Source organism: Sceloporus occidentalis, unplaced genomic scaffold (assembly GCF_023333645.1).
Source record: "Sceloporus occidentalis isolate IW3139 unplaced genomic scaffold, rSceOcc1.0.p SCAF_5, whole genome shotgun sequence".
Lineage (NCBI taxonomy): Eukaryota > Metazoa > Chordata > Lepidosauria > Squamata > Phrynosomatidae > Sceloporus > Sceloporus occidentalis.
In genome coordinates this window covers 34,629,860-34,652,938 of record NW_028316985.1, presented here as the reverse complement: position 1 = coordinate 34,652,938, position 23,079 = coordinate 34,629,860, and the positions used below count along the sequence as shown (strand labels likewise).

General features: G+C 40.5%; 1 protein-coding gene across 5 annotated transcripts in view; it reads left to right on the top strand.

The window, feature by feature from the left end:
• The window catches only part of TMEM184B (transmembrane protein 184B), a 53,184-nt gene extending 32,159 nt beyond the window's left edge, over positions 1–21,025 (top strand). For 4 of the 5 annotated variants that reach the window (XM_089528162.1, XM_089528163.1, XM_089528165.1 and 1 more), the window contains 7 exons: positions 2,135–2,225; positions 3,228–3,303; positions 9,394–9,485; positions 10,706–10,875; positions 14,944–15,138; positions 15,951–15,974; positions 16,931–21,025. In XM_089528162.1, coding sequence (XP_089384288.1) covers positions 2,135–2,225; positions 3,228–3,303; positions 9,394–9,485; positions 10,706–10,875; positions 14,944–15,138; positions 15,951–15,974; positions 16,931–17,172 — 890 coding nt within the window. In that variant the 3' untranslated portion in view covers positions 17,173–21,025. The remainder of the gene's footprint in view (positions 1–2,134; positions 2,226–3,227; positions 3,304–9,393; positions 9,486–10,705; positions 10,876–14,943; positions 15,139–15,950; positions 15,975–16,930) is intronic. The other variant, XM_089528166.1, reaches the window with a different exon arrangement.
• The last annotated feature ends 2,054 nt before the right edge of the window (positions 21,026–23,079 follow it).

Below are 23,079 nucleotides of genomic sequence, written 5' to 3'. Positions count from 1 at the left end.
CATTTAAAAATATGGATGAATTTAGAGGGCATCCCTAATTCATCATAAAACAGATTGTTACAAAATAAAATGCATGCTCTTACAAAAATTATGGCTGTCAGGCACCATTTTAGAAATGGCCACACTGTCACACTGGACAGGGGTGGTGAAGCACTCACACATAATCTAAAAAGAGTTCATTTAATTGTCAAACTGTTATTTTATTCATACACAGATTTTAATCAATTAAACTCATTAATGGAGGTTTCTTTAATTTGGTGATAACCCTAGTATATCCATTATGAGATACTTTTAGAATTGGATAAGAAATAGATATTTGGGAGAGAGAGCCAGTGCTTTCAGCATTGGATTATGAATCCGGAGGCAAGGGTTCAAATACTCACTCAAACATAGAAACCCACTGGGTGACCTTGGGGAATTCACGTTCTCTCAGCCTCAGAGGAAGGAAAACGAAAATCATATTTGAACAAAGCTTGCCAAGAAACCTGATGATATGTTCACCTTAGGGCCGTGATGGTGAACCTATGGCACACGTACTACGGGTGGCACACAACGCCATTTCACCGGGCACGGGGTGAGGGAGAAGTCGGAAGAGGTATGCGTGTGCCTGTTTTGCTTCCTCCCTGCCATTTTTGGGCCTCCTGCTGTCTCTCTGAGAAAATGGCAGAAAATGGCACTCAAGAGAAGGAGCCAGAGGCGTGCGCGTCTGGCTCCTCCTCCCAGCTGTCTCTTGGCCTCTCCCAGACAGTTGGAGGCTGGGAAAAGGGCGAAGGCAGGAGGAGCGACCGGCGTGTGCTAGTAGCTCCCCCTCAGAGACCTTTTTCGGCCTCCAGCTATCTCCAGAGAGATAACTGGGGGCCGGGACAGGTCTGTGGAGGAAGAGGGATGGTCCATGTGCCCAGTGCTCTTCCCCCCAGCTTGACTGTCCCCCACCTGAAAGAGCCCCGCAGAGTCCGTTCGAACGGAGGAAAGGCAAACTGGGGAGGAGAGACCTGGGTTGCATGCCCATTCTTCCCCCCCCAGCTTCCCTTTCCTCCATGTAAACGGTCCTCCCCCTCGGCTTCCCTTTCCTCTGTGCGAACAGGCCCCTCGTAACCCGTTTCGGTGGAGGAAAAGCCCGGGGAAGAGAGGCCTGGGTTGCGTGCCCAGTCCTTCTCATCCTGGCTTCCCTTTCCTCTGTGCAAACAGGCCCCTTGGAGCCCGTTCAGGCAGAGGAAAGGCCTGGGGATGAGAAGCTTGGGTTGCATGCCCAGTCCTCTCCCCACCCCGCCGGCTTCCTTTTCCTATGCGCGAATGGGCCCCTTGGAGCTCATTTGGGCAGAGGAAAGGCCCAGGGAGGAGAAGCCTGGGTTGTGTGCGCAGTCCTCTTCCCCCCCAGCTTCCCTTTACTACACGCAAATGGGCCCCTCGGAGCCTGTTCAGGTGGAGGAAAGGCCCAGGGAGGAGAGGGCGGGCGGACGCCTTCTCCTCCTCTCCGTGGTGCTTTGCCAGACCTGTGGTGTCCTTCGAAAGACACCTCAGGACTAGCGAAGCCCCGAGGAGAGGGGCAGGGACCGCGGGCCTCCTCCTCTTCCTCCCCGCGGGGCTTTGCCAGACCTGAGGTGTCCTTCGAAGGACACCGCAGGACTAGCAAAGTCCTGAGGAGAGGAGTAGGGCCCACGGGCCCATTGCTCCCCCCCCCACGGGCCTTAGTGGTCCACATCTATCTCTGAGAGACAGCTAGAGGTCAAGGGAAGGGCAGGAGGAGAAGGCGTGTGCTTGTCACCCCCTGCCCTAATTTACCCCATCTTCTAGCTGTCTCTCAGAGACAGCTGGAGGCCGGGAAACAGCACAGGGGGAAGCCCTGCTCCAGAAGCCCCGCCTCCAGAGGGTGGAAGCCCTGGCACATGGCCCCGCCCCCAGAGGGCAGAAGCTCTGCCCTGGCACACCGAACCAAAAAAGGTTCACCATCACTGCCTTAGGGTCACCATAAGCTGGAAACTACTTGAAGTCACACAACAAGAAGATGGGGGGGGGATATTACCCTTTTTTGTGGTTTCCCCTGTTTTTAGTCAAGACAGCTTCTTTTGAAGTACGGTATTTTGAATATGCTTAGTAATCATATGCTGATTTGTTTTCTTTTGTATTTTGGCAGCTTTTGTAATCTACAATTTTCTTAGCCTGTGCTATGAATACCTTGGTGGGGAAAGTTCCATCATGTCTGAGATCAGAGGGAAGCCTATTGAGTAAGTATTTCCTATCTCTCTTATTCTCTCATATGTATAATTGTACTCCTTGGTGAGGTGGTTTAGTATGAATCATTCTCTTTGGAAGCAACAAGGTACAGCCATCTGTCATAGCACTTATTTTACCTCTGCCACTGAAATTTATCTTGTGTGACAGATGTCCTAATGTTGAATGATACTCCTTCATATGAGTTACCAGTATCTGAACCAAAGTGATTGGGACCATTTGTTTACATATGAATTTGGACTTGCAGCTTTCATGCCTTTATTTTGTCCAAAGTCCTCATTTTGGGCACACAGTGGCTACTATAATGTTGTCTAGCCCAAGGGCCTAAGGCATTTTTGTCCTCATTTCAAATTAATCACAGTTGTTCTTCACACATGAAGGGCTTGTGATATTGGTGGTATTCAGAAGCAGAACCACTTCGGTCAGCATTGGTGTCTGATAAAAAACGGCACTGCAATCTAGCTCTACTAAAATTAGTGAGAGTTCTGCAATTAACCTCACTGGGTTGAACATTGCCGCTGTACTTTAGCATACTGAAATGAAGTGGGAGGGAGACCTATGAGTCCAGACTATATGTCTGTTTTGTTTGTTTGTTAAATGGGTTTCCTTTAAAAACTAAAAAGGGGTTCATTGTTCTGCTTCTTTATTTTTGATCATTCTTTTCTATTTACATTCCTCCCTCCATTCTCATGATCTTCGGACTCGTGTCCAACGGAAGGGGAAAGAATGAGGCACACACCTCTATGTGCCTGTGCCTATATTCAAGCCAATGGGGTTTGAATATAAGCGAAACTGTTTTCGCGAGTGGGTTTGGAATGGATCTCCGTGAAAAAGGAGTGGTGACTGTATTTTATAGATTCATTATACCTGTTATAGCTGTCAGAGCACAGAAAAAAAGCACTCAGAAATTATAAACATTTGAATTGTTTTTTAAAACATTAATATTACATCAAAGTTAATTATTATTTTTATCAAATATCTTGTATTGTTTTTAGGTCCAGCTGTATGTATGGGACTTGTTGCTTGTGGGGAAAGACATACTCCATTGGATTTCTGAGATTTTGCAAACAGGTATAGTTTGACAGAAACTAATAGGAGCTTGGGACCCTGGTTTTATTGAGTCTCTTTTAGACTAAGTTTTAGATCACCTTTGGAAATGTGAATGTGGGTGTTTGTTAATGTAATGCAGAAAATCCTTTCCTTGTCCGGTTATAACATTTTATCTAGAAATTGTAGACTTCACATTAAGCATAAATTAGTCCCATGTCTGCCACCCTTCTATGAATGAGAAGGTAGGATCCAGTTGTACCTAACCATGTAGCCTTGGGGAAATGATACATGGAGCAGCAAAATTTTGGATCAAAATCTCACTTGCCCTTCTTATGTAACTTGCCATTTCACTTTTCATCCAAGTCTTCCAAATACAGGAAACATCTGCCGATTATCTATCTCTACATATTATCTCTCCATCTAAATATTAGTTTCCTTTTAACTATTATACATAGAGAGATTTAAAGCAAAACCAGAAAAGTAGAACCCCAACTTCCCACCTGATAACTGCAAAATAAAACTTCAGTTCTTAGGTGTGTTACTGATTGTGCCATAGTATCATTTCTACTGGGACTGTAGAAAGGATTTATGGTTTGTTCACATGCAGTAACATTTTGAATGATATACTGCTTCTAATACTATGATTACCTTGAGCTACATTATTCACCTTGAATATTATGCCTTGTTGGTCTTTGCATTTCTGGATTTTTGTAGGATATCTAACAATAGTAACAACTGTGTTACTGCAAGTCAAATAAAATGAAGCAGAGAAGAATTGAGCACAAGGTGTAGTGAAAATGTAGGGATCATCTTCATTTCTGTTGTGCTCTTTCCCCAAAATTGGTACTCAAACCCTCTTATAATTTAAAACAAGTACATTATAGCTAAAACATTCAAAATACTCTTCAGTTCTATCCTACTCAGTTCAAGTTGAATGCAGAGAAAAGAGTCCATGTGGCCAAGGTGTCAAGTGACTTAGGGATGAGGGAATGTGGAGTGACCTGTTCATTTGGAAGTGAAGTTCTGACAAAACTGGGTTACTTTTGATGTGTGTGTGATGTTAAGCAATTAGTGTGTGTATATATATATATATATATATATATATATATATATATATATATTGTCATAAAGACGTGTAGATTTCTGACTCGCTTGTCTAGATTGTTTGTTTCATACCTCATGATGGGCATTACTTAGTTGTAGCTTGTTCTGTGTTATTAAATATCACGTGCTCATCATATGGGATTCTTTGCACAAGATTTGCAGAGGAAGCAATCAGGCATGAGCCACAAAACTACATCAAGAGAACCTCTCCCATTTTAATTGTAATGAATAAAATTACATTAAATTTTTCAGCCATAAACTGCTAAGAGGATGACAAAAAATTATTCTTGGTAAAGTGTCAACAGAACTGAGTAGTCAATATTTTCTTTTCATTCTCCATCCTTCTCAAATAGTTGGTCCTGTAGGAAGCACAGGTCTTCTTTACAGAAACTTAGTATCCTGTCTGTTATGTATTTCCTCCCTTCCTAATTCTTTCCACATGAATATTTGCCAGCTGAATAAAGGGAAGACACCTATAAACAGTGAGTTCCCACAAGGATATTTCAGGCATCCTTTTTGATTTTTCAAATAAATGAAATTTCCTCTTTTACTGTAGTGAAATATGATGGGTAAATATACAGTCAGAGTATCCTCCCTTCTTCAATAAGAAGTAAAGCTAATCTCAGCTTTCCCTGTTCTGACCACTCAAATCTACTCAGATCCTTAGACATTTGTGAGAATGTATATTGTATTTATTTAGGCTGGCACACCTCAGTTAGCAAAGCCTCTGGCAAAGAAGCTCCTTTTTACAGAAATCTTTTTCTTTTTTCTTTGACTAGCTGGAATTTTTTATCAGTATTGGCATTGGAAAGATGATGAATAAAGGCTGGAGAAACAGACTTTTGATGTTGATTTGTAGCAGTGTGTCTGCTGCAAAAAATGCAATAAAGCTTGAGCTAGAAGATAATGTACTTCTAATTTAGCAATTCTCTTGTAAACATAACTGCTTGCCTATCACAGGCAAGATAAATAGCAGCTGCCCCAAGAATCCCTTACTTGAGCATGCATGAACAGCAAAACAGAGAAAAGGGGGAAAGCAGATAAGCCTGCCTTACCAGCACCCCCTAGCTTTTTAAAAATATATATAGATATATATATTTGAACACCAAAAAAGTTGGAGGCTGGTGAAAGAAAAAACCTCATTCCGAGGTGCATTTTGGAAGAAACTTTCAAGTGGTCTCCATAAGGTTTGTAGTGTTTTTGTTGAGTTATTCAAGGCTTATCAGACCTGACTGTGTTATTTCACATGCCCATATTGTTAGTTTTGGATAACATGTTTGCTGAAACTCATTGAGTTCTTTTTTTATAATATAAGAACCTTTCCCTATTCTTCCCATGTCATTTCTGTCGCTGATAACAAATTTTCTGTTAAAGAAGTAATGCCTACACATCGCTTCATTAACTGCGATATATCTGTAATATGTTAACTTTTTGTATTTATTAAGATTGTATATAGTTGATCAAAGAACATTGTAACAGATAGACAGACAGATAATCAAAACTAAATATCTAAATATCGTTTAGAATTTTCCTGGACTTACAACGGTGTCTTGATTTATCTGTGGCAGGGTTTTTCAACTAAGGATTCTATGAGAGATTGTGATTTAAAAAAATAATAATAATATGTTTTGCCCATATTGCCTATAATTTTTATGTCAGGGTGCCCTGAGACTTATAAAGGGTTCCTCCAGGATAAAAAGTTTGAGAAAATCTGATCTGTAGTAACCAACTTTCTGGCTGCATATACGGGCCTTGACACTTCATCTTGCAAGAGTGATTTCACTGCTCTGGTTAATGCAATAGTATTTATGTATGCAGAGTGATAGTGTGCTTGAGAAGTTCAGGAGCAACATTTTTGCAGTCCTCTACCATAGTTACACCCCATAAAACCATCTCTTCAGCCTGCCGTGGAAATAGTTTGTTCTTTTCATTCCTGTTTGCCTGGAGCAAATAGGATGATATGCACCATGGGAGAGAAACTTGAATGGTGTGAAATGGGAGTCTGGACAGGGCCAGCTCCACATTAGATTCTGATTTGCTAGTTCTTTCCTAGACTACTGCCTGATGGCAGAATAAATGTTTAGGTCACCTGGATAAATGCTCACTAGCTTTTCCCATATGTCTTAACACTTTCTTAACCAGGAAGTGTCCAAAAATAAATGCTTGTGGGTTTGAGCTGCAGGAAGATGAATAAACAATCCCTGTAACAGAGAAAAGGAAGTTCAGAAACACAGTTTAACAATTAGCTTGACCTTTTCCAGTTCACAACTTGGTGGTGACTCACCAGCTGGCTTGAGCTGGGATTCTTAAGCTCCTTGGTTTTGTGATTACCACCCAAGAGCATCTTATCAGAAGCAATCTTTTTCCTTCTTCCAGCTTTGTCTTTCATATGCCAGCAGGGCCAGCTTCTACTGTGTCTGTATAATCCAACAAAGGACGAGATTGTTGCTGGCACCTAGAGTCTCTTATAGGTTCACCCCATTGTTTCTTATCAGAATATGATTACTTGTTCTTAAACTGTCTAGGAAAACGAAGGGGTATAACTGATGCTCCCTCTGCAAAGAGAGAACTTAAATCTGAAAGCGATTTAGTATGTAATCTACTCAAGTTCCTTGGAAAAATATAGTCAGTTGCACATCTAAAACCTTTCTATTCCATTCCCAAATCACCATTTGCAGTGGAATAACTAAGGTTGCTGTCACCCAGTACAATAGTTTATGATGTCAACCCCTATTAACCTGCTCCTATTCCACACCGTAAAGAATCCTTAGTAATGTTTTTTGTGCTAATGTTATACATCGTAATTCCCGTATATCACTGAATGTAATGGCAATAGTTGTGACATAAACAACCAGGAAAATTAAAATTATACCTTTAAATTACAATATCATATGCAGTGCCTAAATGTGTGTGATGTTTTCTAAGAAAATTGAATAAAAATCTCTCTCTCTCTCTCTCTCTATCTCTCACACACACACACACACACACACACACTTTTTTTTTAAAAAAAATCTGGGCCCTCTCTTTTCTCTTCCCATTGAGCCTCACCCCACTTACAACATCTCTTCTCCTAAACTCCAGCATTTTAAAGGGATGGAGGCGAACACTACAGCCCATTTCTGCCAAAAGGCAAATGTTTGGGAAGCAGTGGTGTTACCCCCACTATTGGGTGTCACCTGGTGTGGTCCATACTCCTTGAACCCCCAACTGTTGTTTCATGAGGCCTGTCCTGCAAAAATGATCAAAACAGCGGTTCTTATTTTTATCTATAACATTGCTTTAATAATGCTTTGTATGAGCTTACCATAGATAACTGCTTGCCCACAATGTCATCAGAATACTAGAGCAGATGGGCCTTTGGTTTGAGGCTGAAGAGCTACTGTTCTTAGGTACTAACTACAGTCATCCATCCATATCCATGGATTCTACATCCATGGATTCCACCATCCATGGCTTGAAAATATCCCCCAAATCCCCCTCCCACCAAAAAAACACTTTATTTTGCCATTTTATATAAGGGACACCATTTTACTATGCCATTGCATTTAATGGGACTTGAGCATCCATGAATTTTGGGATCCACAGTGTGTCCTGGAACAAAACCCCAGCAGAAACCAAGAGCCAACTGTATATTGCTTTTTGGGTCCCCAGTATAGCTCTCATTAAAACAAGAGGATCCCCACAGTAGCTCACTTTAAAATAAAAACCAAATACAAAATAAAGCATAACATGAAATCCTTTCACTGAGAGATTGAAGAAGCAAGTGTCTACTAGTGGGTTTAAATGGGTTCTGTGTTGGTAAGAATACACCTGGTTCAGTTAGTCGAGAACAAAGATGGCATCTTCTTTGCAACAGAGTATTATGTATGCTATCTAATCTGCAAGAACAAACTTGGTTTAAAACATGGGGCCATACTTATGATGTTGGCTTCGTCCCTCTCAGCAAATATTTCAACACCTACACTTCTGTCTGGAATTTCCCTTTCTATTATGCAATATTAAAAGGAAGGAATATCCTTGCCAAAAATACACACTCAAATAACAAAAAATATCATCAATCTATTGCTAGTCCCAACTGAAGTAGACCCATTGAATCTATTGCAGAATGTTGAATTAGTACTTATGTAAATCTCATTAATTCAGTGGAATTACTCTAGTTGATCACACCAATAGAATTCAGGCCAAGAAGGGAAGTAAAAAAGAAACCTCTGCAATGACAGAGGCCAATGAAGAGCTATTATAAGAAAAGTAGCTAATAAAAACTATACATGGTCCTGCCCATCATTAGACCAACCCATTTAACAATGACTAGATCAGGCATGTCAAGTTATGTAAGAATGTGGCATCCTTTCTCTTGTGATGAATCAAACACTAATACTATTAGGCATTATGATAGTCTGTGTAGCCTGTGATGATTAATGAGTTGTGTACAAAACAGCCAATGTTACTCTGATTAGATCACTGTGTCCATGAAGGATGAGAAAAAAAACCTTTTCCATCTATTTTAAAAACCATTGATGGTCTTTATTTCAGTTTCTAGATTGTTGAGAGCTGGTCATGTTTCTGTTCTGTCAATAGTTGTCTAAATGTAAAAATGTGCATGGTCCATCAACAAGATTTGGCCTTTAAAACAATCTTGTTACTTTTAAAAATCTCTTGAAAGTTTCCTGATTACTATACTCTGGTCATAGAATCCTAAGGCTAAGAGCTCGTTCTTAGCCTATTTTCTCAGTAAAACCACAGGGCTACTTGTGAGTGGCCTCCTGCAGTATCAAGTCTTCAGCAGAGATGAAGCCATGTTTAAACATACCTTCACCCTTAGTGTAATAAATTTAAGAATACATTGATGGTCTATGGGAACAGAAAGGATGGTCACAATTCCACGTTAAACATGCTCCAGTTATTGTTTGTGGTAGATGATTGGGACTGGTTAGAGACTAAAGCTTGGATACATTTGCTAATTTCATCTTTCCCATATTTATTTTGCTTGCCTTTCTACTCCTTCAGGCCACCTTGCAGTTCTGTGTCGTGAAGCCCCTCATGGCAATTATTACAGTTGTCCTTCAGGCATTTGGCAAGTACCAGGATGGGGACTTTGAGTAAGTAGTTTAGTTATAAAGAGATTTCTTTGTCAAATAACACTAGCCTAGCAACCTTGTGAAGAAATTTTAAAGTTTATTTAAGATGAATGGCTTGCCTATCCTTAGATCTGAGAGAATGAAATAACATTTTGACTGAATGAAAGGGCATTATACTGGATTTTCCCATCTTCCTCTGAGAAATAAGAGACAAATAAGCTCTGCTGGAGCCCGAATGGAACCCATTGTGTGACTTTGGACAAATCACACTCTATCCACCTTAGAGGAAGACAATGACAAACCTTTGAAGAAATCACAACAAGAAAACCCCATGATAGGGTCACTCCATAAGTTGGAAACTACCTGAAGGCACAATACAACAGCAGTCTCTGCTGAGTTAGAAGATCTATGTAATTGTTGTCAGGATGAATTCAAAATTATATAGTAAGATGTCTCAATCCTCTGAGAGCTCAAGTGAGGAAAAACAGAAATAAATCCCTATTGACATAACCACTACCAGGACAAGTGTAGCCATAGGAAAATCTGCGACAAAGTGTGTACAAATTGATTCAAATAGATTTGATGCTAACATATACAGTTGGCCTTCCACATTTGCAGCTTTGGCTTTTTGCAGATTTGATTATTGTGGTTTGGATTAATATGTTCTTTCTAGGAATCTCTAGGTCCTCCAGCGTAGCTCTACAAGAAGCTGACCATAGCGTTGTGCTGGAACCTAGAAGTTCCTAGAGAACATACTTCTCTAGGCATTTGTAGATCCTCCAGCATGATTCTATGATCAACATCTGGTGAATGTTGACTATAGAGTTGTAGTGGTGGACCTGAAGATTCCTAGAGAGGTGTTCTCTTAGGTAAAGAGAATAGTGGGTTTTTTTATTTGCGGTTTTTCCACATTTATGGGGGTCTTTCACCCCTAGCCCCAGTGAATGTGGAGGGATCACTACACATTTTCTCTAGTGCAGTCATGTTTGAAATTCTGATGGAATCTGAATGTGTCATGAATGAGGATTACAGTACTTTTAATAGTTGTAACAAAGTTGACCCTTCTATTAGATGGAGTTACCACCTTAGATGACAGAACATAAGGGTCTTGACATATGGGCATTGTTTACTGATGGAACTGGGAAAACGTATTTGCATTGAGAGAAGTCTTAATCCTGCCAGAAAAAGAAGGTATTTGTGATGCCTGAAAAACTGAGTATTCATATTGTCTTTTATTACAGTGTCACAAATGGATATCTCTATGTGACAATCATTTACAATATATCTGTGAGCTTGGCCCTCTATGCCCTGTTCCTTTTCTACTTTGCCACACGTGAACTGCTCAGTCCTTACAGCCCCGTCTTGAAATTCTTCATGGTCAAGTCTGTCATTTTCCTGTCCTTCTGGCAAGGTGAGATATCCGCATATGTATCTGCAAATATAACTGGGAAATTTGGTAGATAGTTAAAATCCTAGCAGGCACACATCTTTATCTCTGGTTTTTAGTTGGCTATCCTAGGACAAACACCATTCTTGTGCTGTTTCTATGAATTATCTTCTTCACTATTTACATTTATAATATTTGTCTCTTCTTGTTGCCCTATCAGTTCCACTGTGCTCTAATAATATAATTCATTGAATAAGGCAATAGATTTCAGAAACAATTTGTTTTCAGTTGTTTTTCTTGATCAAGGTGACAAATATAAAATTCTGTCACATTTTTTAGAACTACAAACCACATTTTTTCATGGTTTGTGCTTTTTCTGTTAACAGCACACATGTCAGTGAGTGTGGAGTATGTTTCTGTTGTTTGGAAAAGTGTTCCATGTCATTGCAACATTTGTTGGATCACTATCAGTGGAATCAACAAGTGGTTGTTTAGTTCCAAGATCATGAAAATATGACTAGTGAGTCATATATAGCCACTGAGGCTACTTTTTCAGGCCTCAAAGCCCCTGCAGAGATTTCTCTGAATACTCACAGTATTTTTTAAAAAATCTCAATTTCTATTTAACACATGATTTTTTATTCGCACATGGCCCCAGACCACCCAGAATTGCTGCATTTTCCTTCATCCCCCAAGGTTCCCAACAGCCCCAAAGGGCAAAAAATGGCCACAGCTGTGGAAAATGACTACCAGAAGTGTCATTGCATCAGTTCATGACCTACATGACCTATGGGGGGAATTTGCCCCTACCACACATGCAATTGCTAACCCAACTGGACAGGGTAGAGTGTGCCCCTTTGGGTTCGGCTGGATCTCTCAGTGGCATGTGAAACCATCAGTCGTAGTATCCTTCTGGGTTGACTCTCTGGGATGCAACTTGGATGCTGTTATTCAATGATTCCACTCTTTCTTGGAGGAGCAAACTCTGAAGGTGATGCTGTTCAACACCCTGGACTGTGGGGTTGCTCAGCATTCTGGTTTGTCCCTATGATGTTTAACATTACATGAAACCGCTGAGAGAGGTCATCTGGGCTTTTGGGGTGCTGTGTCACCAACTGATGACAACTCAACTTCTCCTTTTTATTGGTTCCTAGGAAATTGTCCTAGAAAACTGACAATATATGTTGTCAGTAATGGACTAAATGAGAGCAAACAAAGTGAAACTTAAGACAAGACAGAGGTGTTTCTGGTTAGTCATAAACCCGATCAGGGAATAGGGACTCTGCTTGTGCTAAATGGGATCCCTTGAAATCTCAGACGTACAGCTTTTGTGTACTCCTGGACTCAACTCTAATCCTGAATTCCCAGATTTCAGCAATGGCCAAGAGTACATTTGCACAACTAAAACTAGAGTGCCCACTAGCTATACTTTGAGAGTGCCTTGAGACACCAGATTTGGCTATGATGACACATGCCTTGATTATATCCCATTTGGTCTACTGAAATGCACTCTATGTGGGGCTGTCTTTGGAAAATGTTTGGAAATTTCAGCGGGTCCAAAATGCTGTAGCCATGCTGTTGACTGGGGCCAGTTATAGGGAGCATATAACTCTCTTGTTAAAACAACTTACTGGTTCATTTCTGGGAACAATTCAAAGTGCTGTTCATAACCTATAAAGCCCTGTAAGACTTAGATACATTCTGTATGAAAGACTGTATCTCCCCATATGATCCTGCCAGAATTTTAAGATCTATTGAAGAAGGCTTTATTTCAGTTCCACCACTATCACAAGCTCACTTGGTGAGGACACAAGAGAGAGCCTTTTCAGTAGCTACTCCCACCCTCTGGAACTCACTTCCACGGGAGGCTACGCTGGCCCCCTCCCTGCTTTCCTTTCACCAGAAGGCAAAGACCTTTTTGCTTCAGCAGGTTTTTAATATATTAGCACAGAAGCTTTTTTATTGGGTATTTTATCTTTATTTTTAAACTTTGTATGTCTTTTAAATAATTTTATATTGTTTTATGTGATTTTAATAGTGTTTTTAAAATGTATTGTTCTGATATTTAGTGAGGCCCTATGCAGACTGACCATTAAGGCTGACCTGGGGGTGGAGTTGGGATGTCACGTCCACATGATACACACCCTGACTCTGCCCCAGGGTGTCATGATGCCGCGTACCGCTCCACATGGCATGTTGTCATCATGGCACTTCTCTGGTGCTGCATCCACATGGTGCGGCGCCAAAGGAGCGCCTTTAAGCTGTGGCTATCACACCGTTTTTTGTGGCTCCTTTTTGTGCCCTGAAAAGGCTGGATCAGGGCCACAGTGTGCGGTTGCCATGGCCCCAATCTGGCACACATGAGGGCAGCTGCAGGCTGCCCCTTGGAGTGGTCTGCACAACCTCCGAGTCTTTGTGGGAGCCACCTTGGGTCCCACTTTGGAAGAGGTGGCATATAAATGAAATAAATAAATATATATTTTTTAAAAACTGGTCTGCTTAGTGTTCATATGCCATATTGATCAGATTGCCATATAGGTTGTAGGGAAAATTAGCTTTGTTGGTGTAAAGCATGCCTTTTCTATTTGATATTGTTATTAGCTGTCTTCAAGTCGACTTCAGTTTATGGCAACTCTATAAATTAGAGACTTCCATCCTGTCCTCAACAGCACTGCTCAGGTCTTGTAGACACAGGGCAGTGGCTTCTTTGACTGAGTCTATCCTTTTGGAATGTGATCTTCCTCTTTTCCTACTGCCTCCACCTTACCAAGCATTATTGTCTTTTCTAGTGAGTCATGTCTTCTTATGATATAGCCAAAATATGACAGCTTTGGTTTAGTCATCTTGGCTTCTACAGAGAGTTCAGGCTTGATTTGCTCCAGGACCCATTTATCTGTCTTTTTAGCAGACCACGGTATCTTTAGACCTCTGCTTAAACACCACACCTCAAATTACAGTAGTTGATTTTCTTCCTACCAACTTTCTTTACCATCCAGTTTTCACAGCCATACCTTGAAATGGGAAATACATTGGCATGGCATGCCCAGTAGGAATAATGGGTTTTCGAGATCCATTTGGAAATGCTATTGTACCTTAGTTGGACCACCAAATTGATAAGACTTTTCTGAACTTGTTCAGTGTCTGTCTATACTAAGTTTTTATCTTGGATATTAACTGAGAAATTTTTGTACAGATATTTTTGGTACTTTAATTTTTGTTGCACTCTGTCCACCATTCTTATGTCAGGGCTTGACCCTAGTGATTACTTTTTTCTGTAGGTGAATTGCAGATTCTGCCTTTTATGAGGCAATGCACATTATTTATACTTCATTTTTGATAGGCTCATCTTAGTTGTTTTCTTTTTGATTCAGGTTTTGCTCTATTACAGCCTTCTCAAATCTGTTGCTCTTCATATGTGTTGGATTGCTGCTCCAGTCATCACTAGTCAGCATGGTGAGGGCAGTTGTCCAAAACATTTGGGGGCTCACCAGGTTGAAGAAGATTGTTCTGTTAGCAGGGCAAGGGTCCTACACATAGATATGCTGAATGTCATGTGAATGCAGGGAATGGTTGGTATTGGATCACTACTAACTAAGGATGAAGAATCCTTGGAGTAGATTATGTGTAGTAGTTCGGTGTTGGAGAGCAGAAAGTGTGGTAAGGTGTAGGGAGGCTTGGACATGTAGGACAGAAAGGTATAGGGAGTAAAAAGAGATGCTGGGAATGTCTGGAAAAATAGTTAATTTTTAGGTACAGTTTGTTACAATTTGCGAGGCAGTGATTTAGAATAAATATGTGTTATAAATATCTCTCCTTTTGTACCACCAATATTATAGTTTATTACATATTTATTATTGTTGTTTTATCATGGAGGCAGTATACAACCTACGGTACGTTTCGTCAAATGATCTGAAAGCAAGTTATTTAAGTAACAATGAAAATCTGGGAATAATAATAAAACATTGCAACAGCAAATAGATTAAAACAAGGAAGTGGCAACAAAGTCAGTATCAGCAATGGACTCTGGGCTGTTAGCTCTGCTATAGAATGCTTTGAGATTGCCCTCAGTGTTTACAATACATTTCTTTTCAGGGATGCTTCTGGCCATTCTGGAGAAGTGTGGTGCCATCCCTAAGATCGACTCAGCCAGTGTATCTGTGGGTGAAGGAACTGTGGCAGCAGGCTACCAGGATTTCATTATCTGTGTGGAAATGTTCTTTGCAGCAATTGCTCTGCGCCATGCGTTCACTTACAAGGTCTATGCAGACAAGCGTCTTGATGCACAAGGTATGAGGGAAGCACAATTCTGAGTCTTAAATGAGAAAGGGGAGATTATTCTAGCTGAGGTTATTCACCTCTAAACTATCCACATGGGCATTTAAAAAAATTCTTTCTTTCTTTCTTTCAATGTGGTTTTCATTTCCCATAGACACAGTTGTGTAGGTTATGAGGTTGAAAATCAATGTTCTGTTGGATTATGGGGTATACTCTTATGAGTCTCACCAGAGCTGCTTTCTATGCTTATGTAAGCATTTCTTTCTATAGATGACGAAGCTGACAATAAGGAAATAGACATAATTTTCTTTTTGACTATAAGCCCCAGAAAAATTAGAGCAGAAGCATTGATATGGTGGGGGTGCTCACATGGAGATTTTGAGGTAATAGGAAGCCCACAAGAATTTATCTTCAGAGTGATGTATTTGACAGGAAAGGGAAGAAAGGAGAGCCCATTTCTGCTTTTCTTTTCTTTTATTCTAAATGCTGGGATCAGAGCCAAGCTCTTGAATATGATGATCAAAATCTATTATATAGATTCTGTTTGCCTTGTTGCTTAGAGAATGCAGAGTTGAGATGTGAAAGTTTACTAAGGAATCCCTCTTTTAATATATTTGTGGGAGTGGGGAGGAGCTAAGTAGCAGGATTTTTCAGTCTTCTCTAAAATCTTGTATTTAATAGCCTATGCTAGAGAATATTGTGATAATGTCTTGGTGGAGACTCTAACTTGCCTTTTCAGACTGTTGTTTCCTATATCTTCCTCTCTTGTTTTTGTTTCCTTCTCTCCTTTTTTCACTTGCTTTGGGCTCTGGTGTCTGGCGCAGCTGTTCCATCCTATGGGCCATATGGTAGGTGTCATGCTCTCTCTGCATTTGTTTCTTTGCTTATTCTCAAGAACCCCATTCACTGTACAGAAAAGTCCAAGGTGTATGGTATAGTATAGTATATGGTATAGTTGTGCCTATCCTATTTTTAAAAATACTTCATAAAATAATAAAATAAAGTAATAATTTTTTAGTCTTTATAGTGCCACAGTATTTGGGGAGGAATTTTTAAAAACAGGATAGGCACAACTATGCCAAAAATATAATCTACAGATTGAAGGCAAGTGCATACTCAACAAAAAAACAACCCTCTCCCCAAATACTATGGCACTATAGAGATTAGCAACTTTATTACTGGAGGCAATAAGTGAAAGAAGCCAAACAAATATCAAGTAAATGTAGAGTAAGAAGATAGTCAGTTATGGCTGGACTTCATGATATAAACAGAATTGTAAAAAACTGGAAGCAGTCATTTGTCCTCTTCACCAGTACATGGTATACACTGTAAAAATTTTCAGTAGTTCTGCTTACCCTTCACTTGCCTGGAGTTCCACCCTCATGCTCTTTTGTTAGCATGCACTGAAAACCCACTTGAACATTTGTCCTTTTATTGTTTTCAGTCTCTGTCTTTCCCTTACCCCTACCTTGGACTCAGAACAGTTGTTGCCAAATATCTTTTGTGAGTGCATTTCCTATCACCTTTTATAACCTTTCTTAATTGTTGGAAACTAAATTATGATCTTATGCTTCTACTGCTTCATAATGGTTATATGCATTTTGTGACACCCATTTTGCATTTGCATTCTAGTCTAGGATTACCAACTCTTTTTAAATTGCCAACAGTCAGGCCCAGCTAATCATTGCACCTGCCAACAGGTGCTACTGGAGGCGGGTTTTTGCTTAAAGCTGAGAGCTCTCTGGGTTGGGTGAAAGTAGGTTATTTCTCTTAGTAATTCCTAGTGTGCTTTCTTTTCCCCTAGGTCGCTGTGCCCCCATGAAGAGCATTTCTAGCAGCCTTAAAGAGACCATGAATCCCCATGACATTGTGCAAGATGCGATTCACAACTTCTCCCCAGCCTACCAGCAATACACTCAGCAGTCAACGCTAGAACATGGGCCAGCTTGGCATAATGGTGGTCATATCATCTCACGCTCCCATAGTAGCTCTGGCGCCCGTGACAATGAGAAGACCCTGCTCCTTAGCTCAGACGATGAGTTCTAATGCGATGGAGTGTGCCACAGTCTGGAAATTTCCTTTTATTTATTGAATGAGAAATGCAGGTCATATTCCCCCCCCCTCCTTTTTTTTTTTTTTTTGGTGGAAAAAATGGTGCTCAAGTCAGGAATGGGTACTTCCTGTTGCCAGTGTTGAGCAGGGAATATTGTGGCTCATGCGGGTGGTTTGGAGTTTTTCTAGAGTATTCTGTAAAGGCTTCACATTAATAAGGAAAAGTTAAAGAAACACTAACCTGGCATTACAATAGATCTGAGATCCAGAATGTGTGGAACATACTTTCTTGATCTCCCCCCCCCCCCCGCCCCGCCCCGCCAATGATGTTTAAGGGGAAAAGACTGGTAGTAGAAGGGTCAGGCAAGTAAACCCTAAGAAATGTGACATTTGCAAGGCTGTCTAGAATGTGACTGGCTGATAACATCAGCAGTGGAACTCACTTTTCCCCACTACTCTACAAAAATGCATTTCCATGTTATTTTGGATATAGATTGAACCCTATCCCTAACTGCTGTCTCTGTATTAATTTTGATCAGCTCTGGATTATGACTATAATCCCCTTTGCTGTATCCCATGGTGCTGTAGTCACATGTGTGAATTGTTTCCATTAGCGATTAGGGTTCAGTGCTTCAGAGTGGAGCAGTATTCTGTTTTAGAATAAGAGAAGTAGTTTACAGGGAGAAAGACAAAGGGCAGCTTCTGGACTGAAACAAGAAGCAAATTTGAAACATTTCTTTTTTGAGGTGAAGAGTGGTTTTTATGGTGAGTTTTTTACTCAACATTATAAAAGAATACTGGTCACCTCATAAAGAATAGGATTTGCTCCATCTATAGAGGAAGAGGATAGCAATGGCAAGCCCCCTCTGAAGAAACTTGCCAAGAAACCCCCATGATATGGTCACCATAAGTTGGAAATGACTTGAAGGCACTCAACAACAACAAATAGAGGACAACATGTTGAATAATGAGTGGAATTCAGAGATGGGTTTGCACATAGCAAACTGTTCAAAATACCAGGGAGGAGTCTTACTCTAGTCAAGTTGGCGGGTGGGTGAAAATGCACATCACTGTGCAAATTCACCTCATTGTGGATAAAGGTCACACTGGATAATTCTCCTTTAGATGTGCATCTTATCTGCATGTCCTTTCTATCTTGGCTTGTGTTCAGCATCAACTGATACTAAGATGTCTTTATAAAGTATGTTCTTCTTGTACATTATTGTGTTGAAATTCAAGAGCATCCATTGGAAGTTACCAGTTCTCCTTGCTGGTGTCAATGTTTTACTTTTCCTGCTAATTAATTTTAAGTTCTAGTGGAATAAAGTTTGCCGGGGATATTCCCTCTTCTCTTCCTCTTACTCTTGTATTAGGTCTGTCACAATTTGACCAAGAACTGTCAACATATCTAAGTGATGTGCAGCTAGTATCTTGCAGTTGCATTCTCTACAGCCCAAAAGATTGAGAAACGTGTTCATTTTTTTTACCTCCTAGTCCTGTCCTGATCTTTTGTAGAAGGTTGTCTTTACAAGTGGAAAATCCTGCCAGTCACTGGCTTTACCAGCCATTTTGGCATGTTGGTAATTTAAAGTTGGAAAGGGCAATAGAATTAATTGAAGTGTATTACACTTCTCTGCTGCTGTTGTGGTTAATTGTGCCTGTATTAACACTGCCCTCAAAAAAGGGGAATAGCATTAGACTTCTTCCTTCCCTTACACCTCTCTCAATTCCCCTTCCTCATCTACTACCAGTAATGCTTGTACTTTTCTAAGCTGATAGGTGTTTCCCACACCTTTTTATGGTTATTGGGCATCTGCTCACTTGCCGGGTTTTTAACTCCTTCTAATTGTGGAGAGTTTAAAAGTGAGAATCTCTGGGGTTTGACTTTTATGAGGATCCCTTTTCTCTGTGCCTTAATATTTTCACTTACACTCCTCTCACCTCCACATCATGGCCAAATGCAGATCTCAGGGGCTAAAGCAGCACTCTTTGTCCAAGCTGTGCTTCATTGGGCAAGAGCATGCTTGGTTAGGGCTAGGCAAGGTTGCTGAGACATGTAGCTATTCTTCCTGGAGTTTTCCTTGTGCTGCTGCCACTGTGGTTTGCACCTCATTCATTCCAGAAGAAACTGGGTGGGAGGTGGGATGGTGGAACACAACAGTTCCATTCATATTGCCTGCTCAAAATAGCCAGAGGGGTTGACAGCTCAGGAGATGAAGGAAGTCGAAGAGAGATTTAATAGCAACATGTTGCTGTGTGTGTGTGTGTGTGTGTGTGTGTGTGTGTGTGTGTGTGTATACACACATCCCTCTCTTTACAGTTTGGCTCATGAATATTGAGTTGGCTTCAAAAGTCTTGATGCTGCTTTAAAGCAGCAAACCCCCCCCCCCCATGTATTGCTAGTTTATAACCGGCACCCTAATTATTAAATTGTAGCAAACCAAGCAGTAATGTGTGCCACTGCTGCTGAAGCATGCATGACCCTGAGCTCTGCCAGGAAATCCCCACCTTTTCTGCTAGCACTAGCTATAGCTGCATTAAGCTGCTATGAACTTTTTTAAAAAAAACGCAGTGCTTGCTAAATGTTTGCAACTGTACAGTTTTGATTTAGGAGTGAGAATCATATAGCCATTCCGGATGTTGTTGAAGTGCAGTTCCTAACAGCCCTAGCCAACATAACCATTGATGAGGGATGCTAGTAGTTACAGTCCAATAACATCTTCACGGCTGCAAGATTCCCACCCCTAGATGAAAGGCTCTTGTCCTTGTGAAGGCACTAAGGCCAGGTCCCTACACTTTTGAGAGAGGATAGCTTTTCAGTTATGCCAGAGACAGAACCTTTTAGTGGAATTATACAACACACCCACATGAAGCAGGCATAGATTTTAAAAAAACACTTTAAAATAATGTTTATTTTTATTCCTTTTCTGGTTTTGGAAGTAGGATAAGGAGACATTGCTCAGTTTACTCAAATCTGTTTTTATGGGGCTGCTTATCCCCCTTTACTTCCTTATGCTTCCCAACTGTGCACTTGCTCCCAACATGCACTATTATGTTTTATTTTGGATGTGTGTTCAGTGTGAACCCCGTTTTTGTTTGGGATGGGTGAAGGATGTGGTTGACATCTCTGCTGCTGACTTGGCAGGCATTTCATTGTTGCAAGAAGTTCTGTATTTTAATTACTTTTTATGTATACCATCTATATGTGTGTGTGTGTGTGCGCGTGCATCAAGAGTTGTTTTTCCTTGAAGTTGCCTATAAGAAGTGGTTTCAAGTCAGTATAATCTCATCAAATCAAGTACAAAGACCAATTATAGCAAAAGAACTCAAGTTATAATTTTTTTTTTTTTAAAAAAAGCAGGACCACATGAAAGCCCCAGAACAAAGGTGGTTTTGGTGTGGTCGGGGAATGTTTTGATGTCCCTGAAGACAGGAAAGGGATAGATCCAAAGAGCTTGACCCTGAGTGTAGCAATGGCCATGCATTCCAATTAGAGCTTCTCAGAGGCTGATGATTAAATATACATGCATATGCACTAATCCCATTAGAATTTTCTTGGCATTATTCTCTTCCTCACCTACTCTTTCCTCCCCCTTTTATATTCCCTCCCCCACTGTGTAACATACCCCCTAGAATTTTGTTTTTACTCCCCCCCCCCCATGTAGTTTAGATATTTGTATATAAATGACTGGAAAAATAAATATCCTGTATGATAAGACAGAGTTACCTAGTTTTGTACCTATCATGTAATAACAGATGTAAGCTCAGAGACAAGGTGTTGTTTCTGTTTTGGTCTCCATTATGTTACACTGCTCTGCAGAAACAAAAGAATATGGCAAATAAAATATAGAGATAAAATAGATTTACTTAATATGTCTCTGTCTGCTGATTTGTCTTTCCTTCCCCAGTTCTTTCATATATCCTCTGAATGTACAGAATTCTATAATTTAATTTAAAGGAAATCAGTTATTGTATATAAATTATTCTGTATCTGGCAAATGCTGTAATTACATATTTTGAGAGGTTCAAAGAAATAGCCATGTTAATCTGCATCAGTATACAAAGGGATCTTTATAGCACCTTTGAGACTAAGAGCTTTACCACACGAGGTTCTTCTCCTGCTAAAATATCATTGTTTTCAAATACACTATGCAATCACTATGCTCTCTTTCCTATCTTAGGAAACCTTTCTGGGATTGCAGTCTTTGTGCTAAAAGCCTATTACATACAACATTTGAGACTTCCCACCTAGTACCTCCTTCAGGACATTTTCCCACTATTTTTCCTGGTTTGGCACATATGCATGCATGCACACACAGAGATGCCCCCATGAAATATAAATGACCACAAACTTACATTTAAAAAGGCCTTCCCCCCCTCCCTAGTTGGGGGCGGGATTCCTGATCAGGATAGATCAGACATCTAGCTTCAGACTTTACGAATTACTGACAGATGAAACCCAGCAGCTAGTTTTGGCTATCCTTATGCTGGTTTACATCTGCCATTGATTAATTAAATCTAAAGTTAGAAGAAAACAAGAAAGAAGCCAATTGATATTTTTTCTTAGCAAAAAGTTTAAGTTTCAGTGTTACCCTATTATATTATTATTATATTTATTTTTCTCCTGCTTTTCTCCCAAGATTGGGGCCCAAAGCAGCTTTATCAAAGGATAGGAAATTGAAATTTCTACTCCTTCTCCCCCTCCCCCCGATCACTAGTAAGCAAATGGCACCTAAGCCACATCCAAAGCACGTCCACTGACCCACCTCTGACCTCCTGAAATTGGCATAAATTGAATTATTGCACTGGAAATGGTAGCAGAACAGTAGCAGGAAAGGAGGCCATTAATGAGTTTGAGTATTAATGAAAAGAAACATTTTCCAAACCGTCTCCCACCAGGACATTTCATGCTTCTGTATACATATGCCTGTGGTCTTTCTCTTGCACATATATGCCTCACAGAACAGATATTCCACTGTACTGTTCCCATGTGTTACAAGGAAGTATGAAAATGTCCAGCTCATCTAAAGTACTCAACAATGATGGTAGCAGGACAGAGCTTCTCAGTCTAGTCTCAGGTGCTGCCATTTTCCTGATGTAACACTGCCCACTCTTTGTTCTTTTGCAAGTGTTGTCTTCCAGAACTTCAGTAGTCAGCATTGGCAACATCTTTTTATCTCATCTCTAGAAATGGATCAGGACAACTTGACCTAGAGACCAGCAGATGATACTAATTGCCCCGTCCACCATTCATGTCCCCATGCCTGGTCTAGAAGAACTGCGTTATGTCTTTCAGTGCACTCTCCATAAACCCTCCAATCCTCTCAAGCATGAGGCAAAGGCCAATTCTATTGTGTCTATCGTCTTCTAGAGTGGCAATGTGAGCTTAGGAAGTTGGTATGAATAAATAATAGTGGGCCAAATGAGAAACTGGGCTGAGAGAGATTGATTTTCACAATGTCCTGCAGAACAGAATTGTACACTAATCTCTTTCATGCCTCTTGTGAAACTAAGCTGCTTTCCTATGTACTTGAGACATTGGCACTTGCCTTTTCTCATGGAAATATTTAATAGCCTTTAAAAACACCACAAGGAAGCTGTAGAATCTTAAATGTGTGTCAACCATACACAGCTGGCAAACATGACAAGAGTGGGTAACTGTTGCAGATGCAGGTTAATTAACCGGATGGAAAACGTAGGCTCGCCTTCCTGATTGCTGCAACCAGTGAGCAAAGACCGCAGAAGGATGGGAAGGAACTATGGCCCATGTGCCTTTTCCTCTGGCTCGGAGAACAGGAAAGCCATCTGCAACTTCTGCCACTTTCTGTTTCTTGCAGGCGGTCATAATCCATACAGCATCCATTTTCTTTTCCAGATCCCCCTTCATATTCTCAAGGAGGG